Source organism: Salarias fasciatus, chromosome 2, assembly GCF_902148845.1.
Source record: "Salarias fasciatus chromosome 2, fSalaFa1.1, whole genome shotgun sequence".
NCBI classification, from domain to species: Eukaryota; Metazoa; Chordata; class Actinopteri; order Blenniiformes; family Blenniidae; genus Salarias; species Salarias fasciatus.
Window position 1 is genome coordinate 22,386,711 of NC_043746.1, and position 18,990 is coordinate 22,405,700.

The 18,990-nt window shown below is 39.2% G+C and overlaps 3 protein-coding genes across 3 annotated transcripts; 1 reads left to right on the plus strand and 2 right to left on the minus strand.

Moving 5' to 3' along the window:
* LOC115396656 (ribonuclease-like 3) lies at window positions 1-447 on the minus strand. The gene has a single exon (XM_030102635.1). The coding sequence runs from the start codon at window positions 445-447 to the stop codon at window positions 1-3; it is 447 nt and encodes a 148-aa protein (XP_029958495.1).
* A 1,373-nt stretch (window positions 448-1,820) lies between these two features.
* On the plus strand, window positions 1,821-2,650 carry LOC115396666 (gastrula zinc finger protein XlCGF49.1-like; the record flags this gene model as incomplete). The annotated part of the gene is made up of 1 exon (XM_030102645.1): window positions 1,821-2,650. A coding segment is annotated over one exon (636 nt), but the record flags the coding sequence as incomplete, so codon positions are not given.
* Window positions 2,651-11,662: 9,012 nt separating this feature from the next.
* On the minus strand, window positions 11,663-12,518 carry LOC115406487 (ribonuclease-like 3). The gene is made up of 2 exons (XM_030116566.1): window positions 12,514-12,518; window positions 11,663-12,164 (listed from the first exon to the last, which is right to left on the minus strand). The coding sequence occupies exon 2, from the start codon at window positions 12,155-12,157 to the stop codon at window positions 11,708-11,710; it is 450 nt and encodes a 149-aa protein (XP_029972426.1). The 5' UTR covers window positions 12,158-12,164; window positions 12,514-12,518; the 3' UTR covers window positions 11,663-11,707.
* Between the last annotated feature and the right edge of the window lie 6,472 nt (window positions 12,519-18,990).

Sequence of the window (18,990 nt, forward strand, 5' to 3'; positions counted from 1 at the left end):
TCAGGCTTCACAGTATCTGAGGTCTCTCTCATAGTGCACCGGATAGTTGTTTATACACTTAATTAGAATCTTCTTCTTGGAAAGTTTTGTACCCTCATATTTGCATTTAGGGTACTTGGTTTTCTTATTTGTCAACTTACAAGCAATCAGGTTGAAGACTGCCTTGCTTTTGACGAACTTCCCTTGTCGTGTGCCTTTCTCACAGACTGATTTCACCTTGCTTTCATCGGCCAGGATGAAGGTGTTGACAGGCTTACATGCGTTTCTCTTGTTTTTCCTGACAAAGATTTCTCTCTTTCTCATAACGTCGTCACAATCACTGGTATTCATTTGCTTATTGATATGCTGGTTTTTGAACTTGTCGTATGTAGGACGGAGGTTCTCATCCTTGGAGAGAACAGAAGCAGCCAGCAGCACCAGCAGCAGACACACGACCTGGATCCTCATGGCTCCTCTGTGGAGAAAGAAGAAAGTTCACAGTCTGGTTTCATCAGTGATAACCGTACCCTCTCTGGTAATACTATTGTTTGTTGCAGGTGTGGTTTGTTCAAAAAGAATACACTTTACTTCATGTGATGAACTGAAATACGACCAGTTTGTCTTGTTTCCCTCCAGAGAGTCCACAGCAACACATCGGTAAGCACAAGACGAGCTCCATTCAGGAGCAGGAGGAACATGAAGCTCCACACATTAAACAGGAGGAGGATATCATTGAGGTGACTGTTACTGATGGTGAAAATGACGATTCCCTGGACTCTGTGAGAGACTTGACCACCCACAGACTAACTGCTGCTGCTGTGGAAATCTTCGCCGTGTTTGAGCAAACTATTGTCCAGTACAAGAAGGATATTGCCCGTCAGAACAGACTGCTGGAAATCACCCTGAAACCTCAAATCAAGTTACACAGAACAGGTATGGGAAAGTCTGAATGAACACATGAATCTGACTCGTGGAGGGCCTCCATCCTATGCACGGGCATATTCATATGTACAAATATATGATTAATATATATGCATGCATACATATACTTACACAAGTGTGTGTGTTTGTGAACTTTGCCGAACTGAAGTCAGCAAGCAGCCTCCTCACATACCTGTTGGTGTTCATGACACTATCCCCAAGAACTCCCCAAGAACTTAAAATCCTAGTCAGCCTAGTCAACCATATAGCCTTGTGGGGAAACTGAGCCTCATCACCCTGTATCAGGTGTCATGGTAAACGGTGAACAGAGTGTTATAATAATAGTAATATGTTCAAATGCCTTTATTATGAAGCTAAAAGTACATCAATTCATATGTCAAAGCTCCATTAAAATGAAAAACAATGTCAACCAAAAAAGAAGAAAACAACACTGTTCTTGTGTCCGTCTGTTTCATTGAACCTGCTGGAGCCTGCTGGCACCTGATTTAATGCTATTTCTGAAATATGAACATTAGCAATGTGACCATTTGAGTTCCAGTGTTTGTTTTAAAGCTGGGACTGTGGAAGAAATGTCACCAACCTTTATCTTGTATGATTTTGTCTCTCCAGAACTTCAACAGGATCATGACTGGAGAAAAGATCAGGTCTTTAAACAGGAATCAAGCTATGATCTAGAGCAAGGAGAACCAGAACCTCCACAGATCAAAGAGGAACAAGAAGAATCACAATGTCTACAGTTTAAAGAGGAGTATGAGGAGCCAGCACCTCCACAAATCAAAGAGGAGCAAGAAGAACCAGGACTTCTACAGTGTGAAGAAGACCACGTGAAACCAGAACCTCCACATATCAGAGAGGAACAAGAAGAACCAGGTCAAAGTTGTTGGTCCATATGGGAACTCACACAAGTGACAAGTGACAAGCCATATTCTTGTCAAACATGTGGTAAACATTTCATTCTCCAGAGTACTTTGCTGATCCACATGAAAATTCACTCAGCTGAGAAACTGTATTCTTGTCAAACATGTGGGAAAAGTTTCACCATGCGGAGTCATTTTTTGGACCATTTGAAGACTCACACAGGTGAAAAGCCGTATTCTTGTATAACATGTGGGAAGAGTTTCAGTCAACACAGTCATCTGTTGCGCCATGTGAGAACTCACTCAGGTGAGAAGCCGTACCCTTGTGAAACATGTGGCAAACGTTTCTGTCGACCGAGTAATTTGTTGGCCCACATGAGAACTCACACTGGCGAGAAGCCGTATTCTTGTGAAATATGTGGGGAACATTTCAGTCGAAAGAGTAATTTGTTGGTCCATGTGAGAACTCACACAGGTGAGAAGCCGTATTCTTGTGAAGCATGTGGCAAAAGTTTCAGTCAACGAAGTGTTTTTTTCTACCACTTGAGAACTCACACAGGTGAGAAGCCATATTCTTGTGAAACGTGTGGGAAACGTTTCTGCCGCAAGAGTTATTTGATGCGCCATGTTAAAATTCACACAGCTGAAAAGCTGTTTTCTTTCGGAACGTGGGATTAGATTTTCTTGTGGTAGCTCATTGTTGCACCACGTCAATTCTTACAAAGAGACAAAATCGTGACTCAAAGGGAAACATCATCCGTCCATTTTCAGGAGCCCCCAGGCACTTCGGAAAACCCTGCAGCCTGCTACACTGGTGAAATGCATTGTTTTTTTGTGTCTTGCAGCCTGTTTTCAATGTTTGAATAATATGATTATATGATAATTGATTTTAAACTACTGTTAATTCTTTTTTAATGTACTAAACAGCCTTCCTCTATCTGAGATGTTAACTATCCATCAGCATGGCAGGGCTCTGTGTTCTCCACATCAACTTGTCTTACAATTCCTAGGTCAAGAGACAGTGGGGTGATCGTTTCTTTGCTGTCGCTGCCTTCAGGCTGAGAAACAATCCCCCCACCCCCACCCCCCACCCCAATTTGTGCCACCACTGATCTTGGCCTTTTTGAAATGAAGTTGAAGACCCACCTTTTTTATGTTTTATGTACTGTCTTGTTTCATGGTTTTGTTATAAAGCACTTTGGGTTTCTTTGGGTTTTCGTAAAGACTCTGTTAATAAAATTTGATTTATTTATTGATTGAGATAAAGGGGCAGAGGAGACGATTGACACAGAAAATTTTGATTTTGTTCTGTATGGTTTGATCTGTTTTTTTGTTTTTGTTTTTTTTACAATGAATGGAATAAACAGTCCCTCAAATAAATTGGCCTTGATGTTCCCATACTTTTGTTTTTGTTGCTCAACTGAAGACATTTAGGTTTAAGATTGTGAGATGAATATTAGACAGAAGTTCAGAATGTCAGCTTTTATTCCTCGTACTGATATCTATATAAATTAAACAGTTTTGGAATCTCCACAGCATTTTAAAGGAGAACTTCCACCATTTTCTGAACTAATTTTAATCTCCGTGGGGTTATTCGACATTAAAGGACATAATTCTCCTGGTTTAATATTCCTTATTTCTAGCTGTCACAGCAGAGGAACTCCCATTAAACTCCTAATTAGCGGGTCTTTTTTTTTTTTTTCTTTAAAGGGAGCTGAATGTTCCTTACAAACCTTCACTCCACTGACCAAGTTGCACATTCTCTTCATAGTAGTTTGTACACTCCTGGTTTTGAAGCTCAGTTTTCCCCTGCAGTTCCCCTCTCTGAGTGAAAAGTTTCTGTGCATCGACTCTTCCTTGTGTACACTGTGGGTTTGAATTCTTCCAGATCTGGAAGTTGTAGTAGTCTGGAATCTATACATAAAACGTGTGTGTGACCCTGGAAACTTCTATCACAAAACATCTATACAATAATAATGATAACAGCTCTGTATATAGCTCGGAAATGGAGACTGGCATGTTCAAACGGTTGGAGTTGGTCATTTCGTGTTGGCTGCAGTGGATTTTTTTTGCTGGATTAGACTCAAACTCCCCAATCGCTGGACGAAAACATCATCAGTAAGTCGTTCCATATTCAATTTTCACGACGACTTACGATAAGCTTGTCATAGATGCTAACTGTCTGGCGTTGAATGTCTTAAATAGCGTTGTTTTCATAGCGGGCTGTGTTGCGGTCCGCCGTGTCTGCTTGGTTATTGCATGATCGACAGGCCACACATGGTGTTTTTACCCTTGTTTGTTGTCCATCCATCATCGCTGGATGTCATTGATCTTCTGTCCTGTGTTTCCCACCCCGTTGGGTGCTTTACTTTGTCACCTTTATCTGACCCAGATTTGAGCGAATTATTGGTGAAGTCCATGGCGCTGACCATGGTGCTGGACTGTCCCGTCGGTGGCAGGTCGCTGGTTAATGTGCGGCGCTGTCCGTGGTGCTGAAATAGCGCAAACTGCTCCTCTACTAATAGCGATCCATATTCTCCATTTTGCCCTTCTGTCTCCGATTCCCATTATTAACGCTACTAATTTATCAGCTGTGCTATTACAGGCTGTTACTGAGCAGTGTCGGTTGTTGGATTTACTGTGTTTTTGCGTGTTGTATGGCAGTTTAGGAAGCAAATTGAGTCTTCTTTTCATATTTTGATGGTTCACAGTGTGAGATTTTATTTTCATTTTTGAGGCTAAAGCTGTTCATTCAGTCCCTTTATGGCAGCGGCCAAATACAGTACAGATCCAGATCAGATCCGCCAAGTGAATTGTTAACAAGCGAAATAATAAATATAAGAGTTCTCTACAAGTCCCCGCCCCTCTTCAACGGGACTCTGGCTCCGCGCCTGATCTTAGTGCTCAAGACATATTTTATTCAGGTTAGTTAAGTATAGTCTTTGTTGGTTAGATAGTTTCACTGTTTATTAATTTATTTCAGTGCACTATTTATTTATTTGTTTGTTTGTTTATTTATTTAACTTAGAAACAACTAAAGCTCATCAGATCAAAAATGTCCACGTAAAATCAATCAGGTCAGTATTGATCATAAACCCTGTGCACCTGCAGATATCATTTAGATTGAGTCAAATTAAGATTTGCCAGAAGATGCTGCTTATTAACAAAAAAGTTGCATGAAGTTTCATGCAACTGTGTTTACCTTATTTCTTTTTACTAGCACGTATCAGTCAAACTCTTAATGAACATTAATTGCCAGCACGTTTTTGGAAAAACTGCTTTTGTAGACTGAGGTAAAATAAAATGATCAAAATACTCCTTATTTTGTATTTTGTCTCAGATGATACTGGATTAAACTTTATTGCCACTGCAAAATGTACAGTCCAAAGAAAAGGTTTTTCATCTCACTTGAGTTAAAACAAGTAAAACACCAAGAAAATGCCTTTATTAAAATGAATTAGAATTGGTGCATCTTAGTAGGTCTTAATGCATATGGAATTAGATGGAATAAATATGAGAATGAGGTATTGTGTTTATATAAATAATTTTTCTTATAGCCTAAACCTCTCACTGTCTCTTATAATCCTGCCACTCTCTTTTGGAAGCCTGCTATGGTTTCCTGTACTGTATAGAACACATGAATAAACAATTTTCCTAAAGTAAACATACAAGTACTGTGATCATCAGTGTAAGTCCATCTCACCACTCATGAGTGCACAGCAGCAGATCAATCAAGTTCCAGCATCAGAAAATATTAATTCTGAGATGAATAATATTCTCACTGTGACTCCCTGATCAAGCCCCTCACCATCAACTACTAATTCTGATCATATTTGGTTACTTCCTGATGGTTTAGGCCCAGCATGCATTTCATTTGTAATATTCACATATATTCTTGTTTGTGCTTCTTGCACAAATAGAGGATTTGTGACAGTGTGCAGTATAAGTGAAAGACACTGAACCGAGGCAGACAGCTCCCTTCCTCTGTCCTCGGGCTGGACCTGTCTTATCATGGCCTGGTCTTCACTGTGTGTGAAGAGTGTGAGTTTGGAGATACTTGTAAGAAGTGACAGTGTTGTCTGGCTGTTTAAGGTTCCTGCCACCAGAGGGCGCCCTTATGTTGCAGTTGTGTGATGAAAGGAAGCTGACAGATTAAAGCTGTTGGATGGTGATCGTGAACTGTGCAGCTGAGGTGGTCGGTAGCGACTCACTACATATCAAAAGTTCTAAATCTCTATTTTGCCTTCAGGATGTGAAATCATGATGAAATCCTTAAAGCATAAATAGACTTTGTTTTGTGTTCATGCTTGAGCATTGTTTGCACATTGTAGTGACTCACTTAGTATCTCGTTTGAGTCTAGTTTTCTGTGTGGAGTTTGCATGTTCCCTCAGATTGCTCGTTTCCATACGAGCAGGTGTGACTGGTGAAACTGCCTCCATCCATCGTCAGCTGGGATCAGTACCAGAGCACTGCCCTTCTAAATTTGCTAAAGTAACTGAAATATATATTAATAGCATAATGAAGCATTAGAATTCATGCAAACTGTTGTTAAGTATTGTTTTGTTCACTGCAATGTGTGCGAGTCAAATACTGATCATGTACATGAATTAACCACAACTGGAGATAAACAGTGAATGTATTATATATATATATATATATATATATATATATATATATATATATATATATATATATATATATATATATATATATATATATATATATATACACACTATATATATATATATATATATATATATATATATATATATATATATATATATATACACTGTATATATATATATATATATATATATATATATATATATATGTGTGTATTTTTTTTAATCACTTCTTCTAGACGTCATCCACAGGTAGCAAGTTTCAGGTAAAAGGGGGTATCTGAACAGATAGTCTGTGACTTGTATGTTTCAGATGTGTGATAAATTGTTTTTTATGTGTTTATAACCACCTGAACTTCAACCAACTACAAGGCAACAATGGCAGCTGTCTGCGTTTTTGTTTTTTTTGTTTGTTTTTTTTCTCGGTGTGAACATCAGCCATCCTGTTAAATGAGTCATCAGTGTTTTTGGTCAGAGAAATCGCAGACCACAGCAGTCACCTGTGGTGTTACTTTGTTCTTGTGAAGTTGTGAAAACACTTTAACACACTGCTGTGAAGCTTAAATGACAAGTCAAACATTTTGAAATGTAATTCAAACAGAAATAACACTGAATTAAGAGGATTACTCTTCATGAATGAACTAATATTTGATCACAGTGAAAAACAACCTGATAGGTTTGAACTCTTTATTTAAATCAACTGGTCATCTTCTCTCTGTTTATTCAACCTAAACCTAAGCTTAAGCTGACTTGACTTAAGCCTTCATTTCCTTCTATCATTCTTAATATTGGGAGAGATAGGCAACAGCAGATCAACATTCAACATCACATTTGTTCAGCCATGAAACTACAACAACAGATGAAATGGTTTCACGACAGTCCTCAGTCTGTCTCCTCTCCAGCTCCTCCATCTTCTCGTCTCCAGCCATATCTGTTCTCTCGGTCCTCAGTCCTGCTCTCAGTCCTCCTCGCTCCCAGGTCCAGCTTCTCCCAGGGTCCCGCCTTCATGATTCCACTGTCTTTATTGTCTTTTCAGCTTGACCTCTTCTTGTTATCACTTGGCTCAATCAGCAGGACGTCGTCTGGGTTCCTCTTCACTCCAGGTGATCGTCTCCACATGGTTCTCCTTACAATTACATCAAAGCAAGTTCTCAACAAAAGACTACGAGAAAGCGCAGCCTTATTCAACCCCCTCTCTGCTGAGCAAGGTGTCACATTGACGAAGTCTGTTCCAACTGAAACTGTGTGTGCATTTTAACCTTAATTCAAAGTATCTTCTAACACACGTCAAACATGTTTTTTCATTGTGGCAGAAAAATCCATGGAGAACATGGAGCCTGCTTCCTAACATATTTGTGTGTTAAACAAGTAAATATATACTGTAAAGTCCAACAAAATAGAGCCGTCACTTCTCACATTGTTGAATTGTGAGATGTATGTTTCGTGCTTTGAAAATAGCTGATGTCATTTTTGATGATTGCCCTACAAGCAATAACATTACTGACTTACATTACTGACAATTCAGAAAGACTTTGAAAACAGGGGCTTTTGTAAGTTTCTGCAAGTGGTGTACTTGAAGCATTTATTTTGGTTTCATATTTCTACAGAAATGACATGTGTGAGATTTAAAGAAAAAATACAATTTGTTTTGTTTTGTTTTGTTTTTTGGATGATGAAACTGGTATTTCTGTTCAGGTGACAATCTATAACTGCCTGTAGATAAATTCCCATTGGAATTGAATGAACTCAGAAAGTGGTTTCACTTACTGTGATTTCCAAAAGTCTTCATACCTTATTACTGTGATCCTCTAAATAAAATCCAGCTTGACCTAGTGCCGTCAGAAAGTCACCCAATTAGAGAATAGAGTCCACACAAACACAATAAGCTGTCCAGGAGTTTATTCACACAGGTTTACAAATCAGCCATTCAGTCAGGCGAGGCAATTTCCAAAGTTTGCCTCATAGTGAAAAGGAAGCAGGTTTTCACACAAAAGTAAAACACGCCTGTTGTAACGCGCTCCTTGATACAAGCATTCAGGGTAGTCGGCTTGATTGTTTGTCAGTCTACAAGTAACAAGCTTGAAGTTGTCATTGCTTTTCATACACTTCCCTTGTTTTGTCCCGTTCTGACAGACTGATATCACCTTGCTTTCATCGGCCAGGATGAAGGTGTTGACAGGCTTGCATACTTTTTTGTTGTCTTCCACTTTAAAGATTCCTCTCTGACTTATAACTCTTTTACAATCACGAGTGTTCGTCTGTGTCTTGATATGCTGGTTTTTGAACTTCTCGTATGTCGGATGGAGGTTCTCATCCTTCGAGAGAACCGAAGCAGCCAGCAGCACCAGCAGCAGAAACACGATCGTCATGGCTCCTCTGTGGAAAAAGAAAAATAATAATAATAATAATAAATGGTTAAGTTGTTTTCTCACTTGTGAGAATGTGAAGCTCCTTATCTCACCACTGACCACAGCAGATCAAACATCAGAAAATATTGATACTGAGAACAATATTATTTAGGCCCAGCATGCATTTCATGTCTAATCTTCACACGTTATGAAACATCCTCATCTCATCTGGATCCAACCTGCTTTCTGTTCAGAGTCAGAAACAAACACGCAGAAACTACTTTTAATTATTGTGACGACTCCTTTATGCTGCACCGTGTTACACTGTTGTATTATATTTATTATGATTCTTTTAATTTTACATGTTGATGTAAATCACTTCAATTGTTAATTGCGTCTGTGCAAATGACATTGTCTTTCTGAAGCACCACATAACGTTACCTTCATGCATCGCCTGTTGAAAACTAAACCTCAGGTTGTGAGCTTCGTCATGATGTTCTCACCTCAGACTTCCTGTGTTCAAGACTCTGATGTCTCATCATTGTTCAGCATCTATTTCTAAGTCAGTGGGCACATGGCAAGAACAGAGTGAGATCTTTACAGAAGTGTTTGGAATATGCGTTTCATTGATGTGTTTTTTGTTCACTAATTATGAAAACAAGTCCTCTTCTCACCACCTTTCTTCATTCATTGCAGTTCAATTCGTTGAAATTGCAACAGCAGAATATGTACAAAGGCAGCAGAAAAACAGATTTATTGTGGAATGAGACTAAAAAATTCCACTTGAAGTTGTTGTCTGGCTGTTTAAGGTTGCTGCCACCAGAGGGCGCCCTTATTTTGAAGTTGTTTCATGAAAGAGAGCTGACCAGGTCAAAGCTGCTGGATGGTGAGAGTGAACTGTGCAGCTGAGGTGAGACAGCAGCGAATCACTTGGAAAAAAAGTCCTAAATCTCTATTATACCTTCAGGAAATCAAATCATGATGAAATACTAACTTACACTATAAACTGTTTGTCTTTGTTTTGTGTTCATGCTTGACAACTAGTAGATGTTCTGACCCACTCAGTTTAACTTTCTGTGTTGAGATTGCATGTTCCCTCAGATTGCATTGAGTGAAGTATTGTAATTCAGGCAAACTATTATAAACACTATTTTGTTTCAATGCAATGTGTGCAAGTTAGATACTGAGCACGTATTTTCATTCAGCACAACTGTGATGACACATTAATTTCACCATTAAGTAAATGTAGAAGAACTGTTTTTTGATATAAGTTCTTCCCCACATCATCCACATGCAGCAGGTTTCAGGTAAAAGGGGGTATCTGAACAGATAGTCTGGGACTTGCATTTTCAAACGTCTGACAAATTGATTTTTATGTCTTTGTAACCACCTGAACTTCAACCAACCACAAGGCAACGACGACAGCTGTTTGGTTTGTTTATTAGTGTGAAAATTAAACATCCTGTTAAATGAGTCATCAGTGTTTCTGGTCAGAGGAGCAGCAGACCACAGCAGTCACCTTTGGTGTTACTTTGTCCTCGTGAAGTTGTGAATACACTTTAACACACTGCTGTGAAGCTAGAAACACAGGTCAAATATTTTTAAACATAATTCGGAAGGAAGTTACACTGAGTTAAGAGGATTATTGTTCATGAATGAAGTAATATTTGATCACAGTAGAAAATAACCTGATAGGTTAGAACTCTCATCTTAATTTAAGTCAAACTGTCCAAATTCTCCCTGTTTATCCAGCTTTAACTCGCTGACTTGGAAGAAAGCAGACCTGCAGTCTGACACATGCAGGACATGAACAGACCACGCAGGCGAGCTCCCAACTTGACTCGGACCAGAAATATTGTTGTGCTGTCAGAAATAATCACATCACCATTCTCACCAGGAATTCATGAAACTGTAATTTCACTGTCATAAATATGTCAGTGAGAACAGACAATGAGCCTCCAATACCATCCATTTTCCATCCATGCATCATTTCTTGTGCGTTCATCCTCCTGAGGGTTCAGTCACCAGTTCACCACCATCGTAGGACCAGCACAGAGTTTCCTTGTTTTTCTTCAGAAAGCAGAACTTTAACTGTGTCAGAAGCTGAGTAAAGTGAGCTTTTTCAAGGAAAATGTCGTAATAAGAGCATAATAAGAGCATAATGACCCTGAAGTAGAGCAAATTTCTATCTTTGGGACATGAACAATCTAATAATGTGCCCATTGAATGTTCTTTTCACCAAACCTGTGAATAAATTTGAATTTTCTAGTTGAAATAAGCTGACATCAACCGTCTTCATCACAGTGTGTCTCCACAGACTGATGTGGTCAAAAACCTGTCTGCCTGCAGGATCAGTGCAGCTCTGTATGCAGTTTTGCAAAGTTATGCTCAAAGTGTTTAATACAAGTTTCTGAAACTGAGCTTTTGAAAGCCGACGTCTGGCGTACACATCCAACCTTCTGCTGATTTATATGAAATGCATGTTCCCTGTATAGTTACAGTTACTCCACTCATCAAATAAACTCTAAATAAAGTCAAACTGTCACTTCACTCATTTTTAAATTATGAGATATATCTTTAGTGCTTTGACATATGAGATAAGTTACATTACCAACATCAAGACTTCAAATGAAGCTTATAAGTTTCTTCAAGTGGTGTACTTGAATCACTGCTTTTGTTTTCATATTTCTACATAAATTGCTTATGCTTAAGCTTTGAAAAAAATACTACGGTTGATTTTGTTTGCTGATGACAGAAATAAGGTGACGATTTATCATGTAGATTAATTCACATTGGAGCAGAGTGATCTCAGAAGGTGGCTTAGTTTACAATGACATCCAAATGTCTTTGTCCCTCTTTTCCCCGATTCACTGAAAAAAAGCCAACAAAGTGCAAGAAACGACCACATTAAATGCAGGAGGTGATTTATTGAGACAGGTGTACAAACCAGGTGTTCAGTCAGGCTTCACAGTATCTGAGGTCTCTCTCATAGTGCACCGGATAGTTGTTTATACACTTAATTACAATCTTCTTCTCAGACAGTTCTTTACCCTCATATTTGCAATTAGGGTACTTGGTTTTCTTATTTGTCAACTTACAAGCAATCAGGTTGAAGACTGCCTTGCTTTTGACATACTCTCCTTCTTCTCCTTCTGGTGTCCCGTTCTCACAGACTGATATCACCTCGCTTTCATCGGCCAGGATGAAGGTGTTGACAGTCTTACATGTTTTGTTTTCCCAGACAAAGATTTTTCTCTTTCTCATAACCTCGTCACAATCACTGGTATTCATTTGCTTATTGATATGCTGCTTTCTGAACTTCTTGTATCGACGATTGAGCTTATCATCCTTGGAGAGAACAGAAGCAGCCAGCAGCACCAGCAGCAGACACACGACCTGGATCCTCATGGCTCCTCTGTGGAGAAAGAAGAAAGTTCACAGTCTGGTTTCATCAGTGATAACCGTACCCTCTCTGGTAATACTATTATTTGTTGCAGGTGTCGTTTGATCAAAAAGAATACACTTTGCTTCATGTGATGAACTGAAAATAATGAATGAATGAATGAATGACTGACCAGTCATAACGATCAATGCTATTACTGCTACAATAACAAATACCGAGAACAATAATAATGACCAACCAGACACCAATTAGCTAAATTCAAGATCAACTATATTTTGGGTCACCAGGTTTTCAGTGAAGCTTTTCTGGCACCAGAAAGTCAAATTCTACTTTTAGAAATGTGTGTGTGATGAATATTTACCTGAAGTCCTGAGCTCTCTGATGGTGAAGAGTCTCCAGACGGAGTCTTTTATAAGGGGGTCTGTTCCTCTGATTGTGTGAACTCCCCTAATTCTCAGATATGTGGTCTAACCACAGTTCACAGTTCCCAACCTACATCAAGCTGTCTGCAAACCTGAGGGTCCGTGCTGCACACTTTTTAACAAGTGAATTGCTCTGGCCAATACATCTTTTGTTTTTATTGTATTTTTTTTAAAGGTATATAAATGTTTGTCCTCTTCTTGGAGGCTGACGATGATGGAGGATATTACAACCCCTCTCCTTCACTGTGGGCTTTATGGCGTGATTGACATGTAGAATATATGGCCCTAATGTAATCTTTTGTGTTGGTAATAGAATTTTCCTTTTGTACACCAGGATCTGTTCTATTGCTACCCAGGAAGCCGCTGCTTCACTCATCCGAGCTCAGGAACGCTGCTGCTCTGCAGACTCATCCTGAGTTTAATGGATACGGCTTCCTCTTAACCTGTTCTTCCAGCGACATGTTCCCACCAGCGTCTGGTTCTTCTCCAGCTGCCAAACACTCGCTGTGACGGGACATGTTCATCTGCAGCCCGAAAGAAACAGAAATCAAATTGTTCACTTTATTACTATTTTAATAGAATAACTGTATGAGAAGTGTTCATTTCGTTAATTCATCACACAACCCCTTTTCTTTTTCTAACTGGGTTTGTAAGGTGATTCTCTTTTGTCTATTTCCTTTCCGTATTTAAAGCAACACGAAAGAACTTTCAGTTTTCGTTGATTTTGGCGGCGCCAGTGGACAAAAGCGGTAGTGTTTTGCCTGAAGGAATACTACAGTTCCCATGAGGCCCAGCGCGTGGCGTGGTAAAATGCTGCTCCCGGTGGCGTGCTGTCAGACCGAACACGCCTTCATTTGTTTCCAGTGGCAGTGAGAAGGATGGATAGCGACGAGGTAATGAATCTAATGATGGCTGAACAATGTTATATCATGATGTGACGCATGCCGTAAAGCAGTCCGCACATTTGGAGTCTTTTAGTGTGCAGGGTTCCTACCACCCTCCTCACCGCTGCTCAGTCCAAGTGAAAGCAATACTGACGCCCTCAGCCCGTGACAGAGGGGTCATTCAACTTGTTGTAAGTCGATGTATCATCACAAAAGATATTAGAATGTTTTATTAAGGTTGAAAAGTTCCTTAGTGTAGGTTTAGTTAATTTTTGCTCTTATTAAAAAGAGGTGACTTTTTGCGTCTTTCTGGAAGTCGTTTGGTCACTGTGGGTTTATGTCAGTTTACCTGTCTTTGTATTTATTTATTGACTTGCTTTGTTGTGGTTTCTACTTTTGATTTGTGTGACCGATGTGAAAAAAGCCCCTTTATAGTAGCTTCTGCTCCTTTTCAGAAGCTGAGAGCAGCAGTGGCAGCGCTGCTGTTCCTCTGTGGAGGCGTCTCCTTCCTGTGTGATGTGCTCTGCTCCCCTTGGTGTTGAGTGTATTCGTCTTTACTTTTAAGGTCCTGATCTCCTCGAGCTGTTAGCCTCAGCTTCTGATTGAGCTCACCCTTCTCTCTTTTCATTTACTTTCAAGGATGACATTTTTTATTTTTCGCATTTCTTTAAAATTGAACCACATCTCTTGATCACCTCACTTTCACCATATCAGGACACAGTTGTAAGTATTCTCACAAATAAATAAAATAAACAAACCCTCCATTTTTCTATTCCATCATGAACATTGTTGTGATTTGTTTCAAGATCAAATCTGTCAAATGGGCAGATAAAACACGTATTCTTCTTTTTACACCCTTTCTTCCCTCCAAAGATAAGCAATTTTTTTCATATAAACAAAAAACAAGCAAAAAAAAACTTAAGTTTTGAATGGTTTTTAATCTTAACCTAAGATTTCTGCTGAAAAGTTTCTCATAAAAAAGAAAAAAGTGGTGTTTTTGTTGTTAGTTGTCCATCAACCCATGCCTGTGCAGAAAATGTGTCACGCAGTGGTGCTCACATGCAGTAGCGTTTCCGAAAAGTTGTGTTTTCCCCTGTTCCCATGTAGACAGTGTTGCAGTATTTTCATGAAGTTGACTCCAACCTGTCATAACAATATGACCACTTTCCTAATCAGTGGGTTTCTCCACTCTGCAGCCACATCCAGTGTGTATTCTGACAGCTTCCACTCAGAACCAGCACGACTTTGAGCTGCAGGAGCTTCTCTGCTGGATCTGACCACAGGAGAAAACCTTCAACTCGCTGTCACTCCTTCATTGCTTTTGGACCACAGCAGATCAGGAGCGACCCATAATCGCTGCTGTGATCCAGTCATTGTCAAATGAACACAAAGAACTTTTATGTTCTTCTCTGCAGGCTGGTCGTTCGCTTCCTGTCTTCACTTCAGACCTTTACCAACAGGAGTCATGATGAAGAGGCATCAGTGTTTTTTCACTTCACCTGTCTGTGGTCACAATGCCTCAATTTTGGGCCTCATGGGTCACTTCTGGAAAAGATGTCATGGCTCCTTATATGTGTGTGGCTTCATTTAAATAAAACAACAGCACCCCCTCGTGGTTAAATATGAGAACTACATCATTTTCAGTGTTGCTGTCATTTCTGTGTCTTTCTACAAGTTCCTGTGTAAACGTGGACCTATTGTGAAAGAAAAACAAAAAAATGATATGTTTTCAATTGAAACATTGTGTAAATGGGTCCCTGGTTATTACTGTGAGGCAGTGAAGCACTCCTGCCTCACAGTGAGAATATCCCTCTTTGATTCCAGTAGCTGGCCGCTCTGTGTCGAGTTTTCCTTGAACTCAGTTGAAATTTATTTCCTGGCTTCACCTGAAGAACTCAGACATGAGAGTTTGTTATAGTTTCATCGGTAGTTTTATTTCAACATTCAACATAAGCATCACTTATCATCACTCACATAATCATGTCTTTGTTTAACCTCTACAATCGAAGTGACTGACTTTATAGTTATTATGCTGCCAGTAACTGTTAACTGAGGTGTTTGGATCCATTCACAATGAGGAACTGAACCTTCACGATGAAGATGAGAGGACGTGAAGAAGGACGAAGGTGAGAGTGAAGGCTCATCTGGGGAATAGTGAAGATGGAGTGGAGAAAGGAGGAGGAGGAAGAATAAAGCAGAGAAGTGAGAAGAGGGATCAGACTGAGCAGTGAAGTGAGTTTTGTCGTACAGGGATAACACTGATATGCTCCAGACGTAGAATAGCAGGGCTGCACAAAGTAACTGCACAAATGTAGCAACCATTGGCATCTGTTGTAAACAAAAGCAACAATGTATACAAGGTAAACAGTACAGTAGTAGTAACGTCATATTCTTTTTGATATACGTTTAATTGTGTTAGTCAGCTATGGGCCTTGAAACTGTAAACTTGTTTCTGCGGTTCTCTGTGCACCGTGGAGGTTTACCGTCATCAGATAGAAACAAATGAAAGGCTCTTTTTAATCATGAAATGTTACCCTCCATCAACCTGTCGGATGTCCATAGAAACATATGGCACTCACAAGCTTTACCTGAAACAAGTGAACGAATATTCACAAGAAAATTTCAAAAGAGGTGTTTTTCTGAAGCAATTTCTAATTATATTATAATTTACTTTGGAGAATTACTCCTTTAATTCATTAACAAACTATATTTTAAATATATATATATATATATATATATATATATATATATCTTAAGGGCTATGTTACATATTTACTTTTCTCAGTTTTACCAAAATATTGAAAGAAATGTTTAGTTTTTTTTTTCATTTGTTTTATACTGTATGTTTATTACATGTAAAACTCTTTATTACTCAAAACCTCCCACAAATGCAGATCCTGCTCATCTTTCAGGATACACTGAAGGAGTAAAAAACTGATCAGTTTTTGAAGGTACTGCTTCACTGTAAGTGCTTAAACAAAGAGGGGAAAATGTTCTGTCTCAGTTTATCTCCGAAAATTAAAGGCACTGAAATTGTTGTCTATAAACTGGCAAAAAAGTCAATGCAGAGTGTACATATTAGGATTTTTATCTCAATTCAAATAAAATGGGAATTTTGAAATCAGAAATAGCCAAAATAAAATAACATAATATGATTTTTGTAACTTATTCACTAATTTTGGCAAAGACAGTTTAAACATGGTGTAATACATGCAAGCTTTAAACAGAGAAAATAGAAGAAACAAAAGAAAGTTTTTCCACATCAATAAAATATTAGACCCTTTATTTCAGGAAAACAGAGTCAAAACTGTATTTGAGATCATTTCTTCTAATTGTATCTTGTTAGATGGGACTTTTTTTTTTTTTGTAGTTAATTTGATTTTCCTCCCAAATCAGTTTATCTTCCTCATTTAGAAAATCAGGAGCCAAAAAAAATCTGCTTTTCCATGTTAAGTTATCCCAAAACATTGTTTCTCTGCATAAATTCGAACCATATGCTTGACTTGGGGAGATAAATCATCTTTGTTTCTCCTTGTGTGAATGCAACATGCTTCTAAGTTTTAACCTTTTACTGAGCAACAATTTCCTGTAGACAGGTAATAAAGTACATCATGGTTCAGATGACAAAACACTGACAAAACACCAGAACTGTATGATGATGACAACTTATAACAATAATAATAATAAAAGTATTTTATTTATTGTTGCCCTGACCTTCACCACTGAGAACCTCCCACCCTGCTGTGAATGAGGTAAAGTCATATAATCAGGCAGGTGAGTGTTGAGGCTGCTGCCTTTATGTGTCAGGGGTTGATCATGTCTGTCTCCCCAGGTGTCCAGTCGTGGCATTTTTCCTTCCTTTCTCCAGCCCTTCATCCAAGACCTCACCTGTCCTGCCAGCAATCATCCTGGACACCTGTCATCCAATCATCCTCAAGTTCTGCCCCGATATATTGCTTTGTTCCCTGTGGGAGAAGGGCTCCAGGTAAGACACCCCGGGGTCTACATTTCTGCACGGAGGAAAAATCCTGTCTATACACACTAGGTAAGCGTGGGCGGCTGCCACGATCTTCTGTAGCAGGCAGGTAAGGTTCAGGCTTAGTTAATTGGACAGGGCGAGTCACTGGTTGAGGTAGTTAGGGTCACAGGGTCAAGGTGTAGGGGAAGTTTAGGGTTTTTGTGTTTCGTGGCACCGCCCACAGGGCCCTTCTCCTACGTCCTCCTGCCCTCTGTTCGCTCTCCCCATTTTTGTTTTATGCCAGCTTTTTGTTTAAAGCCTGCTGGCTGCGTTCTGGTATTTGTAACTTGTAAATTTGACTGTCATTCTGCTTCTGTTGAATTATATGTTCAGTTACATAAAATTCCCTTTTCCTTTGGAAAAGGCCACCTGAGTACTTTTGAGTTGTTTGCCTTGTTCTGCCTTCGGACCACCGAGAGCCTAATTTACATCAGCCCCGTAAACCTACGCACAGGTTGTTGCGTTTTCCCCAGCTCCTGGCTTGGCCGCTTTTGAACATCTTAAAGGGGGGACGTAACAGTGAGGCTGATCAGGGAGAAGAACAGTTTTTAGGTCATGTCGTGGAATTGTTTGTTTAATGGTGTTCGGTTCATTTGAACGGGGAAAAGGGGTATCTGCATTGGTAAGCAGACAGCAGCTGTGGAAAGTGCAACAGGTCGACTCATAAGTGAGACTGTGGACAATAAATGGATTTTTGTTTAACCAAGCAGTGGAGTGGACATGTCATTTTTTTTTTTTTTTTTTTTTGAACATGTTGAAGTATATTCACCAACAGCAACCGGGTTTCCCTGTTTGACAGGAAACAGGGGTCACTATACTAAATCCACATCAAACTGCCTATGAACAAAACCATTTGGAATATTTTACATGATTCCAAAACTTGATTTTAAAAGTAACTTCTTTAGTAAAAACAAAACCTTTTCTTCAGTGTAAACGTCTATTTTAACGACTGATGTGGGACTAAAAATAATCACTCAGAAAATGACTGAACAACTTAAAAAAGGCAGTTTGTGCTTTCTCTTATTAGACCTCCCTCATTTAAATCCTTTGTTTCTTTGCTTCTGACACACATTCACGTTTACAACCATATTTGGATTCACTCAATAACCCGAAGGACTGTGGGAAGAAACTCCAGCACCACAGAAAATCCTGTGCAAAAAGACAGAAAACATGCAGACTGCTGACAGTCTTCAAGCTGCTCCAAAACTGAGACAGCTAATATATAACTTCACTGCCTGACATGTAACATTTTCCATGTTTTCTCACTTGTGAGAATGTGAAGCTCCTTATCTCACCACTGACCACAGCAGATCAAACATCAGAAAATACTGATACTGAGAACATTATTATTTAGGCCCAGCATGCATTTCATGTCTAATCTTCACACGTTTTGAAACATCCTCATCTCATCTGGATCCAACCTGCTTTCTGTTCAGAGTCAGAAACAAACACGCAGAAACTACTTTTAATAATTGTGACGACTCCTTTATGCTGCACCGTGTTACACTGTTGTA

What these genes read in the sequence shown, in the direction of transcription:
- LOC115396656 (XM_030102635.1), bottom strand. Translation starts at nt 447, where the DNA reads ATGAGGATCCAGGTCGTGTGTCTGCTGCTGGTGCTGCTGGCTGCTTCT.
- LOC115406487 (XM_030116566.1), bottom strand. Translation starts at nt 12,157, where the DNA reads ATGAGGATCCAGGTCGTGTGTCTGCTGCTGGTGCTGCTGGCTGCTTCT.